General features: G+C 41.9%; 1 protein-coding gene across 1 annotated transcript in view; it reads right to left on the bottom strand.

Moving 5' to 3' along the window:
• SAMD5 (sterile alpha motif domain containing 5) overlaps nucleotides 1-24,342 on the bottom strand; it is a 41,429-nt gene extending 17,087 nt beyond the window's left edge. Inside the window, exon 1 of the mRNA XM_080666226.1 lies at nucleotides 23,765-24,342. Coding sequence (XP_080522352.1) covers nucleotides 23,765-24,235 — 471 coding nt within the window. The 5' untranslated portion in view covers nucleotides 24,236-24,342. The remainder of the gene's footprint in view (nucleotides 1-23,764) is intronic.
• Between the last annotated feature and the right edge of the window lie 312 nt (nucleotides 24,343-24,654).

The following is a 24,654-nucleotide window of genomic DNA, read 5'->3' as shown; positions in this document are numbered from 1 at the left end:
AATTGGTTGGGGAGATTTGATGAAGTTCTGGCCAATGGAATGTAAGTAGAAATAATAGAAGTCATTTGCAGGCCACACTCTTTTTTTTTTTTTTTCACAGAGAGGAAGGGAGAGGGATAGAGAGCCAGAAACATCGATGAGAGAGAAACATCGATCAGCTGCCTCCTGCACACCTCCTACTGGGGATGTGCCCGCAACCAAGGTACATGCCCTTGACCGGAATCGAACCTGGGACCTTTCAGTCCGCAGGCCGACGCTCTATCCACTGAGCCAAACCGGTTTCGGCTCAGGCCACACTCTTAAAAAATATCCTGAGCCGATCTGCGGTTCTCTTGTCCCGAAAAAGGCCATGTGTTTAGGTGACAGGACCCTAGAAGGAGGGAGCCTCGATCTCTGAGTCACTGGATGGAAGAAAGCCTCTACCAACATACACCTCTACCAACTTTGCAGGAGCCAGAAATAAGTATTTGTTTATTGGGGTTGTGAGATCAGGATCAGGGGGAGGAGTTGGGGGTGCTTCAAAGCTCATTTAGGCTTTGGGAGAATCCAGTTCCTGAGACCTGTAGGAGTGAGGCCCCCATTTCTTTGTTGGCTGTTAGTATGTTCTTATTACAGCATAGCTTAATAATACGATATTATCCACAATAATGTACACATATTTTCTCACTTGATTTGATTTGACAGGTTTAGGCAGGATTTCTTTATCTGTGACTTTTTTGAATTTAGTATAACATTCAAGCATCATATAAGAACATTAACACAGTAATTAAATTTGAATATCAAATTTAATTACTGTTACAGGAATCCACATTCTTACACATCTGATATTTACACTGGATTTCTGTCTTACATAAAACAACGAGGAGCATATAAATCTTAAAATATGCACATACACACCTATATCTATGTAAATTTACACATACATACATATTAATAATAGGAATAATGACAAACTAAAGTTACTGCAATGCCAATTTAAAGTGTACTTATCATTAACTCCATCCCCATCCCCCATTACCCTGACTTTCAAATCACATAAAGGGTCTAACTCCCTGATGTTTTGAGCTTAATTTAAGCAATGCCAACCTGGAACAAGGACAAATTTAAAATGAAAACTAGCATTTGTTTAACACAGAGAAGAACTCACAATGAGAAGTAAAATTATTTTCCTGAATATTCAGAAAAGATGTTAACTATTTATAAACCAGACTATCTAACCCAATCACCCATTTTTCCATTTATCTGAAATGAATTTCCAAAGCCCTAAGAAGAGACAAAGGCTAATATATATCCTTTAATGTACAAGATTATAATTAACCTAATGCCTGTTTCAAATTTACTATTATCTATTAAAGAATAAATTATTTTACAGCCTTCTAATGTAGCTCTTAAGCTTTAAATCACTGACCATAACTAATAAGCCGCTTAATAGCAAGAATACCCTAAATAGAGCCACAGATTGCAATTTCCACTAAGCGTGAATCATCATCATTTTTAACGCAAAGGCAATAGTGAATCTCTGTAATTACTGGGTGCATTTGGAATCACTTTTATTATTATTGCACTGGCCCCATTGTAAAAAATCCAAAACAATGAACTGCATATAAAACTGGGCTTAGGATACCCTACAAAGTCTAATTGAAATCCATAAATTTTATACTAGTATTCAGAATTATCTTGTTGCCAAAGAATTTCAGCTATTCAGAATTACCTTTGAAAGCACTTGCTTTGTTGAGAGCAATAAAGAGCATTTTACACTGCCAACTTTGGGGAGTGGATTCTAAAGCAAAATTATGTGGCTGGTTTCCTATTCATTCAGGATGTTACATCTCTACAGTAAACTGTTAATATGCAAAAAATAAATACAATGGAAAAGTCAAATTGAATATACCACCCATGAAGGCTATTAAAATAGTGCATATCTTTCCAAATCTCTGCCACAAACACCTTTACCGAGAGGATGTAATTCGGACCACAGCAGATCCTGCAACATCAGTATTAAATCTCCTTACTAAAAATGACAACGCTATGTCACCAAATTTACAAAAGGGGAACCACGGAAACTTTCTTACTTGTGTCTATGAGAACTGAATACAGGATGAGCCCTCCAAGCCATTCTAAGGACTGGCAATACTATGAACATAACTTTCTGTGTACGTTTAATAAGTGAATGATTTAATAACTGCCTCTTAAAAATATTCTGTAATCACTGGAGTTCACATGAGAATATGTATGTTGATAAAGTATGTATTACATCACATGGCTGAGCATGCAGTGTAATCATCCTATTAAAATCAAAGTTTCTATATACTTACTATGACTAATTTGCCTGATGTCCACAACAGAGGCTACAACACCATGAAACCAACACTCTATAATAATAATAAAAGGGTAATATGCTAATTAGACTGGATGTCCTTCCGGACATCATTCCGGACAAAGCCAGGGCTGGAGGGAAGCCAGCCCGAGTCCTGGGTACTGGAGGGAAGCTGGTGCCAGCAGCCAGGGGAAGGAAGGCCTACTCTTGCACAAATTTTCGTGCATCGGGCCTCTAGTTTTCTTATAATAAGACTGTGCCACTATAAGAAGTCTTTTTATAACTTACATGCATTATAAATTTCTAGTCACTGTAAAATGGCACCTTAAGGGCATTAGTGTCCTGTGAGTATCTTTATAATTTTAAATATATCTTTTCTACTATCTTTAAAAAGAGAATGTCCTGCTCTCCTTGGAACATTCTTTCCTACTCTACACGTCTGCTTGTGTTTTACAGTCTCCTGGAATGCTTCCACTCCTCCTCCCAACCCAGATCCAAACCGGACTCAAATGCCATTCTTTAGGCTATAAATTCCCAGATCACCCCATCCTGAAGAATTCATTCTCCTTATTTAAACTCTTGGTTCATTAAAAACTATCATATTTTTGCTGCCTTAAGTTATCACTTACCTTATGCATTTAATGTTTCACAAATTTTTGTCCTTCCTTATCAACCACTAGAAGTTCATCAAGAAGATCATAGATATGTATTGGAAGTATTAAAAAAAATTAACCATAATTTTAAATACTTAACATTTACATAATTTTAGAACTAGGTATCCTTTCTCAAGTTATTTAGACCTAAATATTGTATATTTTGATCATTATATTCAATGTGGTTCCAGGCAATTCAAGTACACAAACACCAACAAAAAGACTCCATAAATTTTTTAAAAACTAAATTTTTGTACTCCTATAGAAGTTCAGTTAAATTATAGAATTCTTACTTTGTTCCCGTTAGAATTTTCTCCAGCAGTGGAGTCATATCTGCCATGGTGCTCTCATGTGGAATTGTCAAAACATAAATGCATTTAAGCAAATCAATACCAGCAAAGGCCAAGTGACACATCTTTCAACAGAGAAAAAGAATTTTGCAGCTAGAAGGATTGTGACTTCAAATCTTGCTTTTGTCATTCTACACTCTCAGGACATTGGTTTATCGGTTTAAAAGACCAGGATGAGGAAGTAGGGTTAGAATGACACGGGATCAGTGATTCTCAATCCATGATCTTCAGAGTTACCCAGCTTCTGAGGGCGAGAGGTGGAGGGGGGTCCTGTTCCTTGCCCCAAGAACTCATACACACAAGCTACTTTTGATGCTCTTTTTGGCTTTGGGATTTCTTATGAGATTTTGCCTCAAAAAGGGTTCTACAAGAAAAAAAAAAAAACATTGCAAATCCTAGTCCTTTCACCTCTGACATAGCACATATCTACAAATGCTCTCATTTCATATAGCAGAAAACTCAGGCTGGAAAGGTGAAGGGCTTGCATCCCTCAGAGCCCAAATCTAAAGGAGCCAATGGCAGAACAGGGATCTGGTCACCATATTCACTTACAACCATTCTCCCCAATTCTAGGTGCTGCCTGCCATCTCCACACTGTGGCAAGTGGAGATCTGCCCTCCTAGCCAGTGTGCTGGTGGATTGTGATGGGTCATTTCATGTGTCTACTTGGCTTGGCTATGGTGCCTGGTCTAGATGTTGCTGCCAGGTATCTTTTAGATGTGATTAACATTTAAATCAGTAGACGCTGAATAAAGTAGATTACCCTGCATAATTATATGGGTGGGCCTCTTCCAACCTGTCAAAGACCATAGGAGAAAAGACTAAAGCCCCACCCGCCACCCTCAAAAAGGAATCTGGAAGGAATTCTGCCTCCAGACTGCTTTTGGATACAGACTGCAACATCAACTCTTCTCTGGGTCTCCAGCCTGCCCTGCAGATTTCAGACTCACCAGCCCCTATAATTGTGCAAGTCAATTTCTTAAAATCTCCTCTCTCTCTCTCTCTCTCTCTCTCTCTCTCTCTCTCTCTCTCTCTCTCACACACACACACAAAAAAAAAACACACACACACACCCTTTTGTTCTCTTTCTCTCAGATAGGGCTCTTCCTGGTAGACCTGGAGTGACTCTGTCTTCTGCCACCCCTTCTGTTCTTGGGAATCCTGTAGTCTCCCTTCCCAATCTCAGCCTGAAAGCCTGTTTGATCTCTTAAATGTTCCCTTTGCTTGATCAAAGGCAGGTCTACCATGAAGTTGAAGCCTCAGGGCTACTTACCGGAAGTTTCTTCAGGCCTTTTACCTAATTGTATATTCTTTTCCTTAAAAAAGGGCCCTCTTGCCTAACCGGTTTGGCTCAGTGGATGGAGCGTCGGCCTGCGGACTGAAGGGTCCCAGGTTCGATTCCGGTCAAGGGCATGTACCTTGGTTGTGGGCACATCCCCAGTGGGGGGTGTGCAGGAGGCAGCTGATCGATGTATCTCTCTCATCGATGTTTCTGACTCTCTGTCCCTCTTCCTTCCTCTCTGTAAAAAACCAATAAAATATATTAAAAAAAAAAAAGGCCCTCTTCAATTTTAAAAGCTTCATGCCTCATAAAACCTGGCTCCACCCTTGGGCTCAGTGGATTCGTCTGGGCCCTGCATTGGAGTATGAACTCTAAATGTGCTGACCTTACCAATGTCAGCACTGCCAGACTCCTTCCCTACCCAATGCCTGACCATTCCTGGGCCATGATGCACTGCACGGCTATATACCATGGGACGCCAAATATAACTCTTCTTCCAATCTCGGCCCAGAAGAACTTCAGTTAACCTTTACTACCCAAAATCATAGACGTTATCATAATAGGAAGGCCTCAGTATGATGCTGCTAAACATTTAATAGCTGGCTCTCCAGGGGGTCACGGGGTGGAAATATATGTAGACATACACATTCATAAATTTATTATAAATTTTACTGCCATGAAGAATATGTAGCATACCATTTACAAAAGGTTAATAAACTCTATAATATGCCTTATTGTAAATTCCACTTTCCAATTGCCTCCCACAGAATGCTTCTGCTGACATGGACTAAATTCTTCTACTGGAAGCCACCCTATACAACCTATTTATATATATAAAAGCCTAAGTGACCGACCGACCGAACAACCAGTCGCTATGATGCACACTGATCACCAGGGGGCAGACACTCAACGCAGGAGCTGCCCTCTGGTGGTCAATGCGCTCCCACAGTAGGAGCACTGCTCAGCTGACCGATGGGTGCCAGACGCCAGGCTCACGGCTGGCGAGCGCAGCTGCAGCAGTGGGAGCAATGGGGCTGGGATGAGCGGGAGGGCTCAGGCTCCTCCCTGGCCGCCTGCTGCTTTGTGCACTATTACATCCCCTGGGGGATGTCACACTGCCAGTTTGACCTGCAGGGATCGGGCCAAAACTGGCAGGCCGACATCCCCCAAGGGGTCCCAAATTATGAGAGGGCGCAGGCCAACCTGAGGGACCCCACTGGTGCATGAATCCATGCACCGAGCCTCTAGTATTATAATAATGAGTATAGTTCTGACATGAATGGTGGTTGATACATTTGTATACATTAGTGAATAAGACGCAAATGGAGGCAACTGTCCTTTTAGTGAGCATTCCATTCAGGGCAACATTGGCTGGGTGTGGGGCCTTGGGGCTAAAGAGCTGAGTATCACATGGGCCGGCCTTCACATCTTATGGAACTAAGCAGATAAAACAGCAATTATTGTGCTAATAACATGAAATTATAATTAAATACTGCAATTTCCGGCAGAATATTTTAAATGCTTTGCCAAATTCACTCCTACAAAGTACGTAATCATAACTGACTATTATGACTTTAATGTAGATTTCCCATGTGGACTGGACTTTACTCACATAAACAAAATTAAAGTGTTTTTCCAAAATATTAGTACAAAGTTTAATTGAGCATTTAGAGCCCAAAGAACCTCTTTAATCCCTAAAACTTTTAACACAGAAAAATACTATTCTTTTTAAATCTTTGAAAGTTTAAATTTCCTGGGATAATTGAAATATATATTCTGGTTTTGTTATATAGACTTCTCAAGCAAGGAAGGATCCACAGTAGAAAAAAAATAAATAAAGGCAGAGGTTTTATAAACAGAACACTCTTTAACAGGACTGTAGTCAAAGATGGTAGTTTACAATTTTAAATAAGGCTAATTGTAAAGGAAAGTAGGTCAAGTTCAGACGGGGGTTAACTTGGAGATGTGTACCATGATTTTGTAGTTCTCAGAATAACACATCAAGACATTAAACAGCAGAAATTGCAACGAAGGCTGATTGTGCAAAATGCCCAGAGCTCAGAACCCAGAGCATGACTCTCCTTCCAGTATTTGGGAAGCACTGGCCAGGCCCCACATCTCACTAACTCTTCAACTCCAGCCCAAGCCACTTTCCACGCCCACTCTCTTCCTCTCAGTTGGTGATGCTTAGCATTTACAACAAATCCTTTGTCTGCAAGGTCAGCATCTCACAGGTTGCTCTGCTTATTAAATCAGTTGCACAATCCTCAACACTAACCACAAAGATTTAAAAACCAAACGAAACAAAAACAAAACCACAAGCCCGTTGTGGCTGAGGAGGCAGGGGTTGCGGCTACATGGCATGTCTCCAAGATGCCAACTAAAGGAAGGAGTTGGATGGCTCCAGAGGGCACTGCGGGCTGCTTCACTTCGTACTTCTCTACCGAAAGGAAATGAGAACTGACATGTCTATCACTTAGGAAAGCTGTCTGCACCTGCCTCCTGCACACTGCACACAGCCCTGTTCCAAGGTAAATGCCAACAAGTACAATGTACTTGTGTGTGCTCATATTAATGCGATTCCTGCCCATGTCACCTCTCTGTGTAGTTAAAAATACAAAATCAATTACTACTAAAGTGAAATCTCAAACATAGACAACAATTTCCCTTCCTGTGGCAAAGACTCTTAATATGTTTGTTGGATGGTTCTGTTTGTCTTTTTTTTTAAAGCAGAACCTAAATGTCAGAAAAACACCTTTCTGTATATGGTAAGGACTAACCCACTTTAAAGAAAAGACTGCCATAAGAAAAAATTCTGAAGAATCCCAACTGTATATAGAATTTTTACTTTTATTGATTTTTTAGAGAGAGGAAGGGGGAGAAAGAGAGAGAAACATCTATCTGTTGCCTCCTGCATGCGCCCTGACTGGGAATCAAACCTGCAACCCAGGTATGTACCTTGACTAGGAATTGAATCAGCCACCTCTTGGTGTATAGACCAACAACCTGAGCCACCCGGCCAGGGCTGATATTTTTAAATGTCCTCTCAATCCATTTCTAAAACTAATAAACCTTTTTTACAAGTATCTCTGTTACCATTTTCATTGTATAAACTGGGAAAACCCTGAAAGAATTACTTTATGATAATATTTAAAACAGCTTTACATTACAAAGTATTTATAAGTTCCCAACTTATTTTTGTTGGATATTTTTAAATGTTCTAAGATGAGCATAGTACCAGCAAAATAAGTGAAATGAAAAGTATTAATATCACTTTTACTCTGAGGTGGAGACAAAGTAGGCAGGAAGCACAGAAGGCCCAATAAAGTCATGACTAGTGAGTGTATCCAGCATTTTCTGAGTACTACCTTGGCTTTACGCAAAACTCCTGGAACCTTCCCATGATGTTATCTACAGTGAAGCAATAATGACATCCAATGTTTCTGTGTATCTTACCATCACAGAGAAATAACTTACTGTGTGCATACCTCATAACTAAGACACTTATCGAGTTTATACTACTAGCAGAATCAAATGTTCAATTCCACAAGCTAAATCTACCTAAGTTAGATGTAAATTGGTATTTGTCAAATTATTGGAATAAAGTTAAGAAAAGTTAGTCTTCAATAATAGTATAATACAAGAATAAGTAGTCTTATTTGGTACGGTTACAAAAATAATACTCATTATATTTTTAAAACATATGAAACATGATTGCCAACTTCAAAAAAGCTGATTTATTCAATTTGCATAAATATGGCTGCAAAAAACTAATATTTTGCTAACAATTCTATTGCTAACATGTCTGTGAATAGGTCTATCATTTTCATCTTTAATAATAGCTAACATGGAATACATATTTGATTAACTTATTGAGTGCTTACTACATACATATCAAGGACTATGCTAAGTGCTTGACATAAATTTTTCTCATTTAATCCTCAGAACAATCTTATGAGGTAGGAAACATTATCTTCCCTATAGAGATAAGGAAAGAGTGGCTGACAAAGGTTAAGCCATCAGCCTGAGATCATACAGATCAAAAGGGAGGGAGCCTCGTGCATCTGACTTGAAAGCCTGGGATCCCATTAACTGAACGGTTTAGCACTTGTTTCGTTTTTATTCTCTAGCAAATGTCATACAATGATGCTATGGATTTATGGTCACGGTTTCCAAACTTCCTTAAAATGACTAATATGGACTGCTCCTAGATTTGCTAGAGACTGAGCTCTTCCCTAGGGATCACTGTCACTAGGCAACAATCTAGTTCCATCAGCTTCTGAGCAATTAGCCACCTCAAGTCTTAGATCCAAGCTCAGTTTCCAAACACGTGATCCAGATTGACTTAAGCCCCGACAACACGACTTTTTGTCAGGTGGTATAGCATGGATAAAGCTCCTTAGGTCAGTGTTATGGGCTGAATTGTGTCCCCTCCAAAATTACTATGTTGAAATCCAACCCTAATACAGTGCCTTTCCAATTCTGGGAATATATCCTAAGGTGACTGTATTAAAGACAGGGTGTTTAGCCCAGGCAGTGTTGCTCAGTGGTTGAGCATTGACCCATGAATCAGGAGGTCATGGTTGGATTCCAGGTCAGGCACATGTGGGGTTGCAGGCTCGATCCCCAGTTGGGGGCATGCAGGAGGCAGCCGATCAATGATTCTCTCTCATCGTTGATGTTTCTATCCCTCTTTCCATACTGTTTTTCACAGTGGCTGCAGCAGTCTGCATTCCCACCAACAGTATACTAGGGTTCCCCTTCCTCCACATTCTCACCAGCACTTGTTGTTTGTTGACTTATTGATAGTGGCCTTTCTGACAGGTGTGAGGTGATATCTCATGTAGTTTTTATTTGTATCTCTCTGATGATTAGTGACATTGAACATTTTCTCATATGTGTATTGGCCATCAGTATGTCCTCTTTGAAGCAGTGTCTATTCAGGTCCTCTGCCCATTTTTTAATTGGATTGTGTGTCTTCCTGGTGTTGAGTTGTATAACTTCTTTATATTTTTTTGGAAATTAACCCCTTATTGTATGTATCACTGGTGAATATGCTCTCCGATTCAGTGCGTTCTTTTTCCAATTCTGGGAATATACCCTAAGAATCCCTAAACACCAATCAGAAAGAATATCTGCATTCTTATGCTTAGAGCAGCACTAGAAGCCCAGTGCACGAAATTCATGCACGGGTGTGGTCCCTAGGCCTGGCTGACAATCGAAGCGTGAGCGTCTGGCATGGAAGGGCAGGTCCCAGCTGACCTCTGGGCCCTGGGCAGCACCTGGACCCCTGGGCCCCAATGCACCCCCCTCCGCCTGAGTCATGGTGCCCGAGTCCCCACGCAGAGATGCGGTGAGCGCAGCCGCACGCCGTGGGCCAGGACACAGTGTGGACCTCTGGGCCGCCCAGTGGTGCCGCATGGAAGCCGGGCAGGCAGCACACTCTCCCGGGCCAGCCTCACAGACCAGCTCCTGTGCGAACCCACGGGGAGCCCAACCTGCCCCTGCAGTCCGGTGGAGAGGCCACACAGGTGGCGTCCAGGGGAGGGTAGCAGGGGGAGTGAGAGTGAGCTCAGCAGACACCCTGGATTCTCACCACACCTCCATCCTCGTCACCCCCACCCACAGGTAGCCAGTGAGAGAGATCACAGCGCGTCGCCAATGCCCGCTATGTTCTGCACCGCCCCCTGGTGGTCAGCACATGTCATAGAGAGTGGTCGAACTCCCCAGTCGAGGGGACAATTTGCGTATTAGGCTTTTATTATATAGGATTATTTACAAAAGCCAGGATCTGGAAACAGCCCAAGTGATGTTTTTACCTCTATCTCTGTCTCTAGTTTTTTCTCTGTCTCCATATTCTGAGCATGTGTGTGTGCACACACACGCAAATACATCACAGAGTCATTTAAAATCTCTACGAACTCACCTACTCCCTCCCCCACAACTATTTTTCACAACTGAAGGACAGACAAATCCCTTCACACAATGTTTTCAGGCAGAATTGCATGTGATGGGCACTATAGGCTCCGGGGTCAGTACACCTGGATTCTAAAGGAGACTTGCTAACTGTGTGGCTTTGGACAAGCTGCTGAATCTCTTTGAGTTTCATTTTCCTAATTTATTAAACCGGAATGGCAAAAATAGCACCTCCCTCTGAGGGCTGTTATGAGAATTGAATGAAATAATGTGGTAAAGCAGTCAACAAATAATATAACTGTTACCACTATTATCATTCTACATCTTTCAAAGCTGTTTTCTTAGGTTACATGTGAAGAGGCCTCCAACAGCGGGAAGCAGTCTCACTGAAAATAAGTAAATCTGGGTGGGAATGGAAAACAATATTTTAGCTTTCAAAACTCTACAGAGAGAGCAAGGGAGGTGGCGCAAGCAGGAAGAGAAGTCCCCTCCAGCTGTGAAGAGGAATATCAAACATTCCTAAGTAATTAGCATCTGGTTGAATTAAAAATAAGTCTAATTTTCACCATTAGTGAAATCAAAGCACAACGAAAGGTTTTCAGGGAACAGGTTGAGCTCGCTGTTCTAGGAGCCCTTGCTTTTTCAATCTGCCTGCTTTCAAAAGAACACCATCACTCTCCCCTTTTCCCCACAAGTCACTTTTAAAATACATATTATTTAGCATGTGAATCTCAAAACAGCGATGTTGGGGGGTGCGGGGGGGGGGGAGACAAAGATATCATACTTCCTGTCACAGCACAGGACTAATATGGTTCAGCAGTCAAGCATGTTACTGTCAGTGTTTTAATAAGCAACCATGAGAAGATCAGAAGATTCCATCCAACACTGTTTTCAAGGTAAGTCTATCAATAGAAGGGATCAGATTAATACACTGGCTCAAGCTGCGATGCCAAGAAGTGGCAGTAAAATCTCTGATTTAAAATGACACAGCAATAAAACTCAGAGTGAATGGCACCAGCTAACCCCAGCTCTCCATCACCTCTCTGTAATGAAGTAGATCTCAAAAGAGTAATTACTTCGCATACCCTCTGGCTCAACTCTAATCTATAATGGATACAATATGCATATCCTGAATTTTTTCCTACTGTACAAGCCTCAACAAGCCAGAGGTAGAGTGAGTTTGTGTGATCCCCAATAGCAACGAATTCCACCCTTCCTTTAGATGCCTTATGAATGACAGTGACTAGAGCACAGACCTTGGATGCAATGAACAACTTACCAAATTAACAACTTTTTCTCTCACCTTTAGCTAGAGTGACTTTTCACCTTAACCAGATCCTGTAGGAAGCGAGTCCCAACATTGCTCGCTGGTTTTTTAATGTAAAATATATTTTCTCTTCATAAAGATTAACCATGGTTTCATGACATCCTGGCTATGAAAATATTGCTACTACTTAATGCAGTATGGAATTTTGTCAATCAGGAGTTTCCCAGAGGAGCGCTTCATAATCCAGCAATGCTCCATTCCTGTTGATACATGGTCCCTTTAAGTGGCTACATCTTTACTGCATGATTGATGGCTAGCTTGGGGAACTTGGATGCCTCCATTTCTGCAAACTCAGCTGAATTCAGCACCTGCTGTGGGTATGTTCTCCAGCCATGTACCATTCCTGTACCCCATCTTTAATCCTTGCTTCAGTGACCTTTAAAAAACCGTTCCATTTGACCCGTTAACAAGTGTGTAAATGTAAACCAAAGATCTGTTATAATTATATTTCAACAGAGGCTTTTAGTTTTGTGTGTGTTGCACATTGGGCGGTTGTTTCTATGCAAAGCCAAACCTTCAAATTAAGATGAATGCCACTTCCATTTCTTTTACAAATAAGGGTTTTGAACTCAGCATGGCATCTGGCAAGCAGCCCCATCTGTATTTTCCACTAAAAGACCTGGGAAGGGGCAGGGGCAGGAGGGAGCAGATGAGTTGATAGGGAGTCAGGGGGCAGAGGGCAGTGAGTGGAAGAGTGGGAGGATGCTGTGAAAACAGTAAAATCAATAGGGATTCAAACTAACCCCTCACCCCCTTCAGAGTCTCTGCCCTCTAGTTCAAAACCAAAATGTCTGCACAAACCAGAACACTAAACTGTGACCCACAACTACGTGGCTGTTGCCTTTTGAGCAACAAGGGTGTAATGCTAGTCCCCACATATCACAGCAGTTACTGCCTCTTTGTGCTTGTAGTGACAGAAGTGCAACTTCCAAAAAGCTGTCCACAGGAGTCAACTGTAATACACGGGGTGGGCAACAGTAGGTAAATTAGCAGCCATCATTACCTAAAAGATAAATCATAAGGAAGAATACAAAATAATAAGAAGATAAGTAATAGAAATAAAAATACAATCATTAATAAATAGATAACATAAGAAGAAACCGTTTTTGCGTACTCACAACTGTAAACCTACTTTTGCCAACCCATATATATATATCATGACAATTGTCAAAGTGGTTACCAAACATAATGTCAAACATTACTCCTGAAAGAAAGACATGGAACGTAAAAGAATGTCAGGATGACCTGGGAGCAAGATTACAAAATTCCTCCTTTCACTTCTAAAGACATCATTTCATTGTTTACTTCACCTCAGCTATGTAAGGATGGTTTACTAGTAGAAAATCTCTTAATGTGAAATGTAACAACACAATGCCCAGTAAGAAGAAGACTCAATTATTTTTAGTTGCTAAAAAGACATTTAGTAGCATCAAATATTCCCAATAAAAATGCCTAAAATTAGGAAAACAAAGATGCCATTTTAACATCATGAATATCTTAAGATGGCAGCCAATAGCAGAATAACAACAAACCACCTGAGATTGCTATTAGAATTTGGAATAAGACAAGGCTATATGATTATCATTATTATTTAACACTGCTATATAAAATTCCAGCCAAAGCAATAAGACTAGAACAAAGAAATAAAAGCTACAATTCCTATAAAGTAGGTGATAAAATTATGGTGTCCATATGATTCTGTATATCATCAGAGCTTTCCCTTCTATCATGTTCCAAAATAAATTTCAAATGGATGAGAGTTAAATGCAGAAATAAAATAAAAAAATTAATAGGAGATATAAGTAAATGGCAACTGATTTTGGACTAGAGAAAGGATTTAAAAGGATAAAGTAATCACAGAAATAGAAGTTGATTACCTCTATTTCTCTACTAAGAAAAAAAAAGAAAGAAGAACATAGGATGCAAATGACAAATTCAGCAAAATATTTTCAATGGTTATACCAGGAAAAAATTATATGTTGTTATTTAAAGAGTTTTTTGAAATTATGAAAAAATAATATCAACAGAATGGCAAGGACATGAACTAACAAGTTAAGACAATGTCTTTGCATTGCGAATAACTTCACAATCATTAGGTTATATATGCTAGTAATGCTACAAGTATTAGCAAGATGTTTTGAGTGACTACTTTGTGTCAGATAATCTATGCAGCCCTTTACACACACTGCCTCACTGATTCATCACAATAGCCTTCAGAAGTAGGTAATATTATACCTATTTTATAGATGAGGCAACTCTGATTTAGTAAGATTAAATAACTTGTCCAAGTAATTGATAAAAAGGAATTCATGCTCAATTCTATCTGAGACTATACCCTCTATATTCCTTCAGTTTGGAGGAAATAACTAAAATTATTGATAAAGGTGGAATATGTAAGAGTGTTTAAATTTTGGACATCCCTCTTCTCCCTAAAATCTCGTAAAACTCTTAAGGTATACTCACATTTCTGGGAAAAAACATCTCTACAACCCCTGTGCAATAAAGATTATTTTCCTTAACATGTAAAGAACTCTTGCTAAGCAACTGAAAGAAGTCTGATACGAATAGAAAAAAAAAAACAGGCAATCAGCATGAACAGACAATACATAAATATAAAAAGCCACAAATATTAACTTATCTCAACTGGTACTCTAAGAAAACTAATCTGAAGAATGATGAAATACTATTTCTCAAACACGAGATTTTCAAATATAAAGTATAATCTATATATATAAAAGGCTAATACGCAAACTGTCACCTCAGGAGTTCGACCTGGTGACTGGGAGTTCGATCACTCGCTATGACACGCACTGACCACCAGGGGGCGGCGTGGAATGAATGAAGGCCCAGGCCAGTGGCCAGCAGCCAGGGAAGGAAGGCCCCGGCAGGCAGCCGGAAGGCACCGATTGGCCCTGATCACCAGCCAGGCCTAGAGACCCTACCCATGCACAAATTTCATGCACTGGGCCTCTAGAAATCAATAATGGCATGGGTGAGGTTTTGACCCAATAAAATAATTAAATTAATTATGTCACTAAACTAAGAATATGTCTTAGTATTAAAATCATTTTACGTGATATCTGCCAGCATAGGAATAGCCTTTCCTTATCCACTTACAGTGTAATACCAGATCTGTGTAAATGTACAAGACATATATTCTTACATATAAGTGATTTTATAGAAATACTAGAGGCCTGATGCACAAAATTTGTGCAAGGGGCTTGGCCCTTGGAGCCGCGGCGGCAGCTTGCCTCGGCCCTCGCAGCCCTGGCTTCATCCAGAAGGTTGTCCGGAAGGACATCTGGAAGGTCATTCAGCTGTCTGGTATAATTAGCATATTATGCTTTTATTATTATACATAGTGTAGTCTTAGAAATTATGATACAGACTTTTTTAATTCCTAATTGATCTGCTTCATTGTTCTCTAAATTTTCTCAACTCAGTATTACTTTTCAACCAGAAATATTTTCAATTTTTTATTACAAACATAATGATTTGTTCATTCAATAAGAACACCTTAAATCAATAAAGTTCTTTTAGAATTTACAAAGCAACTTCATAAACATTATTCCACTTAATTCATACTACAACACTTTCAGATAGATACTGGCACCATTTCACAGAAGAAATAACTTCTCTTAAACTAATATGATCACACTTCTTAAGTCTTCCAAAGATAAGACAGAGGGAAGGGTTCACCCCAGTTGCAGATAGGAAAGGGGTACTCACAACTAAAATAAAACTTTAAGTCATGAGCATGGCTGACAAACAACTCTAAACAATGTCAGTAATAAAATACTCCTCCATGAAAACAATCTTTCTCTGGCTTCAATTCTCATTGCCACAGTTACTGTTGAGTTTTGATGGTATGTGGTGTGTTTGTGTCAAATTAGCATCTTTTTATCACCAGTCCTTGAATAAGCATCGAGTTCTACAGGGGAATTAATTCAGAAAACTCCTAGTTATACAGTTGGATCAACCCATAGATTTGGTGACAACAGTTCTTTTCAAGAACAAGTTTGTTAAAGTGGTCATGTCTCCCCCATGGTACTACATATTCCTAAGTTTAACAACAGATACGAAGTAAACAATACCAGCACCATGATTTGACAAAGCAACATAACAAAACTCCAGTTACTTAAATTCTATTATTCTTATGGGACCACTTGGAGTTTTTATTTGTGTTGAAAATTCAACACAGTGAGATAATAAAAAGTGAAAGGTGTACTGCTTTACTTTGATTAAGAGCAAATTTTATTTCATAGATGAAATATTTTTACTTAATTAAAATGCTTTAAAGTTGAAATATATTCTTTATTTTAATTGTTCATTGCTTTAAAACTAAAGAAGATATAAAGAAAATAATTACTGTGTATTATTCCTTGACTATTATTAAAATAATTTTGTCAAGTAGAGGTGGGTGTTAGAAAAGGATACACTCTTGGTGTCAGATACAGTAGATACACTTCTAGTCTTATTATAAAGTTATTCTATGTTCTAAGGAAAACACCTTATAATTTGGAAAATCTGCTTATTATTATTTTGGTAAACAAAGAATATATATAAATTATTTTCCTTATCTTTATGACATGTTCCAAATGAAATGTATCTATTTTTTTATATTTATAACTTTATAGAAACATAACAGTAAGGTTATTAGAGCTCATTAGACCATTTATTTCAATTAGAAGTAGTAATGAAAACTCTTTAAACTATTAGATGTCACTTAGTCTCAACATAGGAGAGATTGTATGTGAAATTCCTCTTGGCATGATCCACAGTTATTTGCCCTTAATCATTTTTATATTGATTGAAAACAAGGATTCCCTTCCTCCACTTCCCAGGCCTCTCCAAGTCCAAATCAGTGGTTTATCTGAAATAGCATTTTTTTTCCCATAGCATTTAGAAAATAGCTGTTAAAAGCCTTTCAACAAAAGTGCTAATAGTAATAATAAGCCTTAGTTATAGCCAATGACTCGATGGTGTTTCTAGTTCTACAAACAACATGACCTTGAGAAGCTATGACTACCATGGTTCCTGGTGAATTTCCCCTCACCACAAGCAATGTTCTTCCACATATCTTAGGATACTCCTTATTTATGACAAGGACCAGCCCTGGCCGAGTCCATGTCATCTGAGTCACTTTCCTTCAAGAAAATTCATTTCAGAACATTTTTCTGGTCAACCAGGATCTGAGCACTTACATCATCTAAAAAAAAAAAAAAAAAAATTATCAAAATCGCCCGGCCAGCATGGCTCAATGGTTGAGCGTCAACCTATGAACCAGGAGGTCAGGGATCGATTCCCAGTTGGGGCTCATGCCCAGGTTGTGGTTGCGGGCTTGATCCCCAGTGGGGGGCATGCAGGAGGCACCGATCAATGATTCTCTCTCATCATTGCTATTTCTATCTCTCTCTCCCTCTCCCTTCCTCTCTGAAATCAATAAAAATATATTTTTAAAAATGTATTTCTTATTTCTTTCTTATTTTTCATGGTATACCTTAGACAACTACCTAGGAGCTGACAAGGATAATGAGGGCATCCATAATACTGCTACTGCCGAGAACCAATTCCAGCATGTAATAATTACAAGAGTTTTACCAAAACATTGATGAAGCTTGGGGAGCTCAACAGGGTTGAGCCACACATATAGTTTACCTGTTGGAAACGGCTAAACGGCACTTCCCCCAAACCTGAATAGAAAAATTGTCTGCTGCCAGACAGCTCAGGGCATTTTATTGCCTCCTGTTGGCCAAACACCTGAACAGCTGTAGGCTATTCCCAACACTGACAATGTTTCTGTACTCTTTGATACCTTACCCTTTGAAGTGTATATTTCCACCTTGTCTTAGGATAAATCGTGTTGAATAAAACCACGGGTCCTTGGTCAAGAAAGAGTCTTTAGCTCCCTTTAGCTGAAGCTCCTCTGACCCCCAATGCCTTTCAAAATTATCTTTCATCCTTGGACTCCTTCTTGAATCTACCCGAAGCCCCTTTCTCCAGAATGCTGAACCCTTTGTAAGGCTGGGACAAGAACCCCGGCACTGCTACCTCTGTTTTTAGCATTTTTTTTTCCACTCAAAAGTAAGGACGAAAGAATGAGCACAACTATGACTTTGTTAAGACCTGAGATGGCAGTGTAGGAAAGAGAGCTTTCAAAGCACAGGGCAAGCCAATGAAAAGCCAAAGAACACCATGAGACTTCCCAAATCCAGATTAACCCATCAAGTGCTGCAGCTTACTAATAGCTGGGCACAATTTACCTAATTCATCTCCTTTAGGAACACAGTCACCTTTACACTAAATATCTATTTGGAGAGTCCAAGATTAGTGCCTCACTCTTTACAAATACATAAGGAATTGCCTTTTTTGTTTTGAAAAGCCTGTTGAGGAATTTCCATATTAGCAACATGGATACACACCCAGAGCCTATTATTTGTGAGGGAGGGGAGGGCAGAGCAAAGCAGATTTTAGGGCAGTGAAAATACTCTGTCTGATGACATAATGGTAGAAACATGTCATTTTACATTTTTCCAAATCCAAAGAATGTACAACCCCAAAAGTGAGCCCTAATGTAAGCTATGGACTTTATAGATGTTTATAATCTGATAATGTAGGTTTGATGGGGGAACTCAAGAAATCAAAAATGGTTAGCTGGGGTATATAGTTAAATGTGCCCTCTTAACCTGGCAGCCAGACATTCCTCTGACAGCCCAGGAGCCCTCGGGGGATGTCTGAATGATGGCTTAGGCCTGCTCCCCCCTCCCCCCTTCCCCCCCCCCCCCCCCCCCCCCGCTGCAGTAGGACATCCTTGGGGCTGTTGAGGAGGCAGGAGAGGCTCCCTCCAGCACCGCTGTTAGCCCGGGTGTGGCTAAGCAGGGGCACACTGACCACCAGGGGGCAGCTCCTGCATTGAGCGTCTGCTCCCTGGTGGTCAGTGCACGTCATAGTGACCAGTCATTGCTGGTCAATCTGATGTTAGGGTCAATTTGTATATTACCCTTCTATTATATAGGATAGGCCTGGCAATCAATGCAAGTAGAAAGCTATTGTTCCAGGAACTGAAATGTATGACCGGACCTGCCCTGACTTCAGGAGACCTGAGCAATTCAACTTTTGTGCCCCAGGAGAATCCATGACAGTATCTGAGTCATTTTGCTCCAGGGAGAGGACATCCACTGCCCAGGATGCAGAGAAAGAACCCAAATTCCTTGAGGGCAAGGCTTCACCGGTCAGCAGGTGAAGGGGTGCTCAGAAATTCACAGGACTGCAGCTTTTATCTGATTAACTTTTTCCCTGAATTCCAAATCTCTTACCTACTTTTTCCTGAATTCCAAACCCTTTACCTACACTTTTCTTCTCCTTACAAAGAGTTGGCTTGAGATGAGATGTAAGATGGTCTTTTAAGGGCATGTAACATGCTGTCCTCTCAGATGGCCGGCCATCTGAATAAAGTGCCCATAAAGATTCAATCCTTATCTCTCCTTATAGGTTCTGGTAGTGACAGGTCGCACGAACACTGGCTTTTCCGGTTTCAGGTTGATCCATTGTCATAAATGTACCACTCTGATGGGAAATGCTGATAATGGGGGAGACTATGCATATGTGGGGCAGATGGTATATAGTAACTCTCTGTACCTTCCTCTCAATTTGCTGTGAACCTAAAACTGCTCAAAAAAAAAAAAAGTCTTACAAGCACCAAAAAAGATTATCTGTGTTCCCTGTTCCTACTTCCTCTTATTGTCCCATCACCTAACCTGCTTTTTCAGAGGTCCCCAATAGCACAGTTGCTACTTCCTATGAGTGCACTTTAGTTCTTGTCCTACTGGACCATGAGGCGCCCTCCTGACCAGCCCCTTCTCCTTAGAGCCTCACTGTTTGCATCGGCTCCCAGAACACCACTTTTACCTACCTCTCCACTCGCCCTTTGCGCCCCCCTGGGTTCTTCTTCTTCAGCTTCATCTCCTAAATCCTGGTGTTCCCCAGCATCCTGTCCTGGTCCTTTCTCTCTTCTCCCTCAACAGCCCATTTATATTTATGGTTACAATGCGCTGATGACTCCCAACTCTAGACCTTCTGCCCCAGAATCTCTCCTCTGCTCCGCTGCCAAATTTCCAACTGCCACCTACACAACTATGTTCCTCTATTCCATGGGCAGGGAGTATATGTTTAAAACTGAAAGCAACATCTTTCTTCTATCTGCTCTTCTCCTGGTCCCCTACCTCAGGGAATGGCATTGCAATCCTAAACCAGAAATCTGCAGGTCATCCTCACCTCTCTCCCCTCTGATCCCTGTCATCTAAACAATCATCAAGTTCTGTCCATTCTGTCATTCAATTACCTCCGTTGTTCCTTTCCCACTGTTACCACACAGTCCAGGCCATGGGCAAATTTCTCCTGACACTTCAGTGACTTCCTAAGTGTTTACCCTGCCTCTGGCCAGGATCCATCAATAGCTCCCCTTCTTGAATACACTCCAAACTCCTAACTCGGACAGGGCCATCCAAGATCAGCCACTGTCTGTCTATCCATCTCTTGCCACTTCCTCCCAGCATTCTGTGCTCCAGCCAGGCTAAATTTCTTTAAATTTCTGTTGCATGCTAAACTCCCTCCCTTTCTGGCTTTTGCACACACTGTCCCTTCTGCCTAGAACATCTGTCTCCTAGGGCCCTCATCTTCTTCAGGCTAAACCCACACAACCTTCAGTTCTCAGATTAAGTACCAGTTCTGGAAAGTCTGCCTTGATCTCACCTTCCTGCAAACTAGGCTAGATGCACGTGTCCATGGTAGCATGTTCCCCATCAAAGCAGTCACCACACAATCAGTATCGTTCATTCCCCTTATGTCTTTCTGCTAGAACCCAAGTCCTCGAGGGCCAGGCTTCTGCATCCTGCCAACCACAGTAAGCTGGAGCCTAGCAGAAGGCTTTAGCAGAGAGAAGCTTGGTAAAGTAATGCAATGATGTATGGAAAGCTTTGCCTAATCCCCCTAATCCCTGCGCTGGGAAAACACTTTATCCTCATCTCACTAAGGTAGCAATCTCGACAGGCAGAGTAGCTAAATACAGAGCAGGAGAGGGACTGGAGTCCAGGTGCTATTTCCCAGCTCCTGGTTTTCAGACTTCCTTTGTATAACCAAGCAAAACTTACTTTTAACTCACCCCAGAGGGGGAAGTGGCAATTGGTGATAAGATTTAAGAAACATACCACTGTAGCACAGGAATGTCACCGTAGCAAATCCTAAATCTTACAGTCTTGGGAAAATCTCTCAACTTTCTTTCCTCTGAAAGATTCGCTGTTCCTGCCTTGATTGCCCTTTGTATAATCCACTTTCAAGCCATCTAATATTCTCATCGAAGTGCAAAAAAATCACAGGGATCAAGATGCAAATGCCCATAAAGAAAAGAAAGGAAAGGTGAGGCTCTCTTTAACAAGTAGAATTCCAAATGCATATAATGAACTCTATACATTCAGATCATGACAGAGCCAAGGAATCTGGAGAAATTATAACATAGATCACATTTTAAAGAAGTCCTAGCATTGTTTGCAAAAGAATAAGCTGCATGAGAAAACAAATTCTGAAAGAATTAAAAATGCAAATCTTAATAAGCAAATTCAGAATGACCAATATGATCTGATACTACACATGTGCATGCTCAGTTTGGATACATTAATCATATTTTAGTTTCAATGTCAGTGTTTGTTTTTCTTGTAAACAAATATGTAAACATGCACTAACAGGATATTTTTTACAATAAAATTTGTCAGCTCCATATTTTTTGGTCCCCATTACATATGTACAGAACATGAATGGGAGTCTATCTTTATTTTTCAAACATTATTGTTATGGGATTTATATAGATGCTGACTGAAACAATTATTTACATGGAAAGTAAATGGCATCAGAATGTGAGGTGAAGTTTTCTTCTATAAATTGCACTCACTCAAATGCATGGCCATATATGCATTGATCTGGGCAGGAATCCACAGTCTACTGTCTGTGCCCAGATAGTTCATATCCTTGGACTCAATCGTCTTCCACTGAGGAATCTTTTTCAGTTTCTATGTTTGACATCTAGGCTTGTCTTTTTAAGTATCATTATCCAAACGTGTTATTTCCAATACACCACTCTCACCTCCAACACCACCGCCCCATCCTTTGCCTTCCCAGCCCCATTACACATTTATTTTCCTGAAGAATAAGCAAGTCTTAATGACACCCCTTGTTCTCTGCCTCCCTTTCTGGCCAGAATTTGAACTTACCATGAGCCCAGGTACTCACATTCTTTCAACCTACGCCTACTTCACCTCCTGGGCTAGAAGTCACAATAGTCTGACCTTGAACTCCTTTGACCTGCTGACTCCAGAAATGAGCTGTTACACTGATGGTCAAGTCCCTCCACATTTAGACATAACTCTATCCACATTTATACGTAACTCTAACTCTACCAGTCTGGAAAGTTATGGTGGGTAACTGGAACATGTGTTTAATTTGAGGCAAACTGTCCTCCAAACCTGTCTTCTATATAGTTTTTATAAAACAAATTTATACACAAGCAGGTTATCTGAATTGCCTATCTGTTTTGCAAAATAACATATGGATAATGTTAAACCCTTCATTCAAGGCCACCCTAGATACTGTTACCTACTTTTTACAAAGTTTTTGCTTGAACTTCCTTAAATTCCAGACATTATGACCTTTACTCATGACTATAAAAAAGCAGTGTGTGTGCCCAGGATGAGCACACATTTGGATTATCAGCATTTCCCTGGGAGGGAAATGTAAGTGTAAGATCCCTCCAGAGCGGGAGAGGGCGGCTCTCTCTGCCTTGATTTTCCAGCTGAGGTGCCCTTATCCTGGGTAACACCTGGCAGGCTGGATCACCTGTGCTGTCTCCTCTCCTCTACCTTTTAAGTCAGGACCCTCTTCCTAGAGGACTGGAGAAAGCTAAATGGAACAGATTCTGCTGGAGGCAGAACTCTTGTGTGAAATAAGACCTTCTGCTACTTAACTATTCAATGCCCAAATCCACATTTCTGCCTTCCCCACAGAGCTGCCAATACTTCCAGTTCCTTCCCTGAGGCTCCCTGCCCAGGGAATTCCTCACTGGGTCCTGAAATCACACCTCCTTGTGCTGTGTCCTTCTCTGGCAAATGCAAGGCCGCTCAGACTTTCTACAAGTCGCAGTTGGACCTACTTCATCTTTTCAGGATTGGCACTACACCAAAACTGGTGACTCGGCACAGAAGTTCGCCACACACTCTTGGTGGCCCCATGCCGTCCAGTCTTCAGCACCTAGTACCTCCCTATGCTTAAACTGAAGACATTTATCCCAAGTGGACTGACATGTGTTCTGTTAACTTTTCCACCAGAATATCCAGGTCCCTGTTCACTTTTCAAATGTGCAGCAGTCCTGGGATTTGGTTTTACGGGATTGAGAACAACAGAGCATGATTTCTCACTCTTCAAGGAAAAGAGTGCGCCAATTTGCCTTGGGAGTGTCTCAAAAGGGTGAGGAAAAGAAAGAGGAAAAGGAAGGCGGAAAATAAGGTCGATGTTAACCGTTCTCCTGGTACCCTTCAGACGCAAACTCTACAACAGGATATCAGGATTGCCTTGTGCTTTTGGAGAAGCACCATTGAGTCCAGTTCCTGACAGGTGAGCCGGGAGACCACACGGAGACTTGGTCCTAGTTTAGAATTAACACCTGGGTCCAAGATCTAGTCTTAAAACCGCTAGACACCAGGGGGAAGGAATAAAGAGCGAATACAGAAAGAACGTAGAAGAGAACCCCAAATACCCAAAGCATTCTTGCCTCCCTATAGTCACCTGGAGTGGGCTGACAAGCCTGGGCTGAAGCGGCGGGGCCGCGTCCCCTCCCGCTGCGCGCCCAGAGCCACCCGGGCAGCGCCTCCTTACCTTGCGGGAGTAGGGAGGCTTGCTCAGGTGGATGCTGTCACGGACGAGCTTATCCCTGATCATGATCTTCAGCTTCAGCTTGGGATAGCTCACCAGCTCCCTGCCGCGGGGGGCGGTCGTCTGGCTGCGGGGGTCCCCGCGGGTGCCCTGGGCCAGGCCGCCGTACGGCTCCCCCCGGCGGCCGGTGGAGAAGGCAGCCGCGGGCGGCCCGCGCGGCGCGGGCTGAGGCTGCGGCTGCGGCTCCAGTGTGAAGTAGAGGCCGGCGGCGGCGGCGTCCTGCTCCCGCAGCCGGCGCACGGCCTCCAGGATGCGGCGGCGGTGCGCGGGCGCCAGCACCCCGATGGCGTCCAGGTCCGGGTCCCCGATCTGCTTGCACACCTCCAGGTCATCGTAGCCGTTATCCACGAAGGACTCCGCGTACTGCGGGAGCTGCAGCGCTTTCAGCCACTCGTAAACTATGTTGGTGCACATGATGGGAGTGGAACCCCGCCGCCAAACACCGTCCCGGCGCCCGAGCGGCACCAGTTCTTGGAACTTTTAATCCTCTCCTCCAAGGGGAGAGGGAAATGGCAGTAAAGTTTTCCTTTTACAAGAAAGAAGAGGGCCAGAGACAGAAAGCCATCAGAAGAATCCTGAGGACCGAGAAGCGTAAAAGCGGCAAAGTGAATTCCCCAAGCAGCCTGGAGCTCGCAGGCACCGGCGGTTGGGCGAGCCGCTCCGCGCCGCCCCAGCAAGCGCCGCTGCCGCCACCGCCGCCGCGGGGAGGGGCGCGCGGCGGACGCGGGAGTGGGCGGAGGCGGGCGGGGCCGCGGCACACCCCTCGGACCCGCGCGGGGTCAGCGGCCCGCGGCGCCGCCCCGGAGTTTCCCCAGCAGGGGCCGTCCCGGGGC

The sequence above is a fragment of the Plecotus auritus genome (genome assembly GCF_963455305.1).
Source record: "Plecotus auritus genome assembly, chromosome: 4".
Taxonomy (NCBI): Eukaryota; Metazoa; Chordata; class Mammalia; order Chiroptera; family Vespertilionidae; genus Plecotus; species Plecotus auritus.
This window is presented reverse-complemented; position numbering and strand designations above follow the sequence as displayed.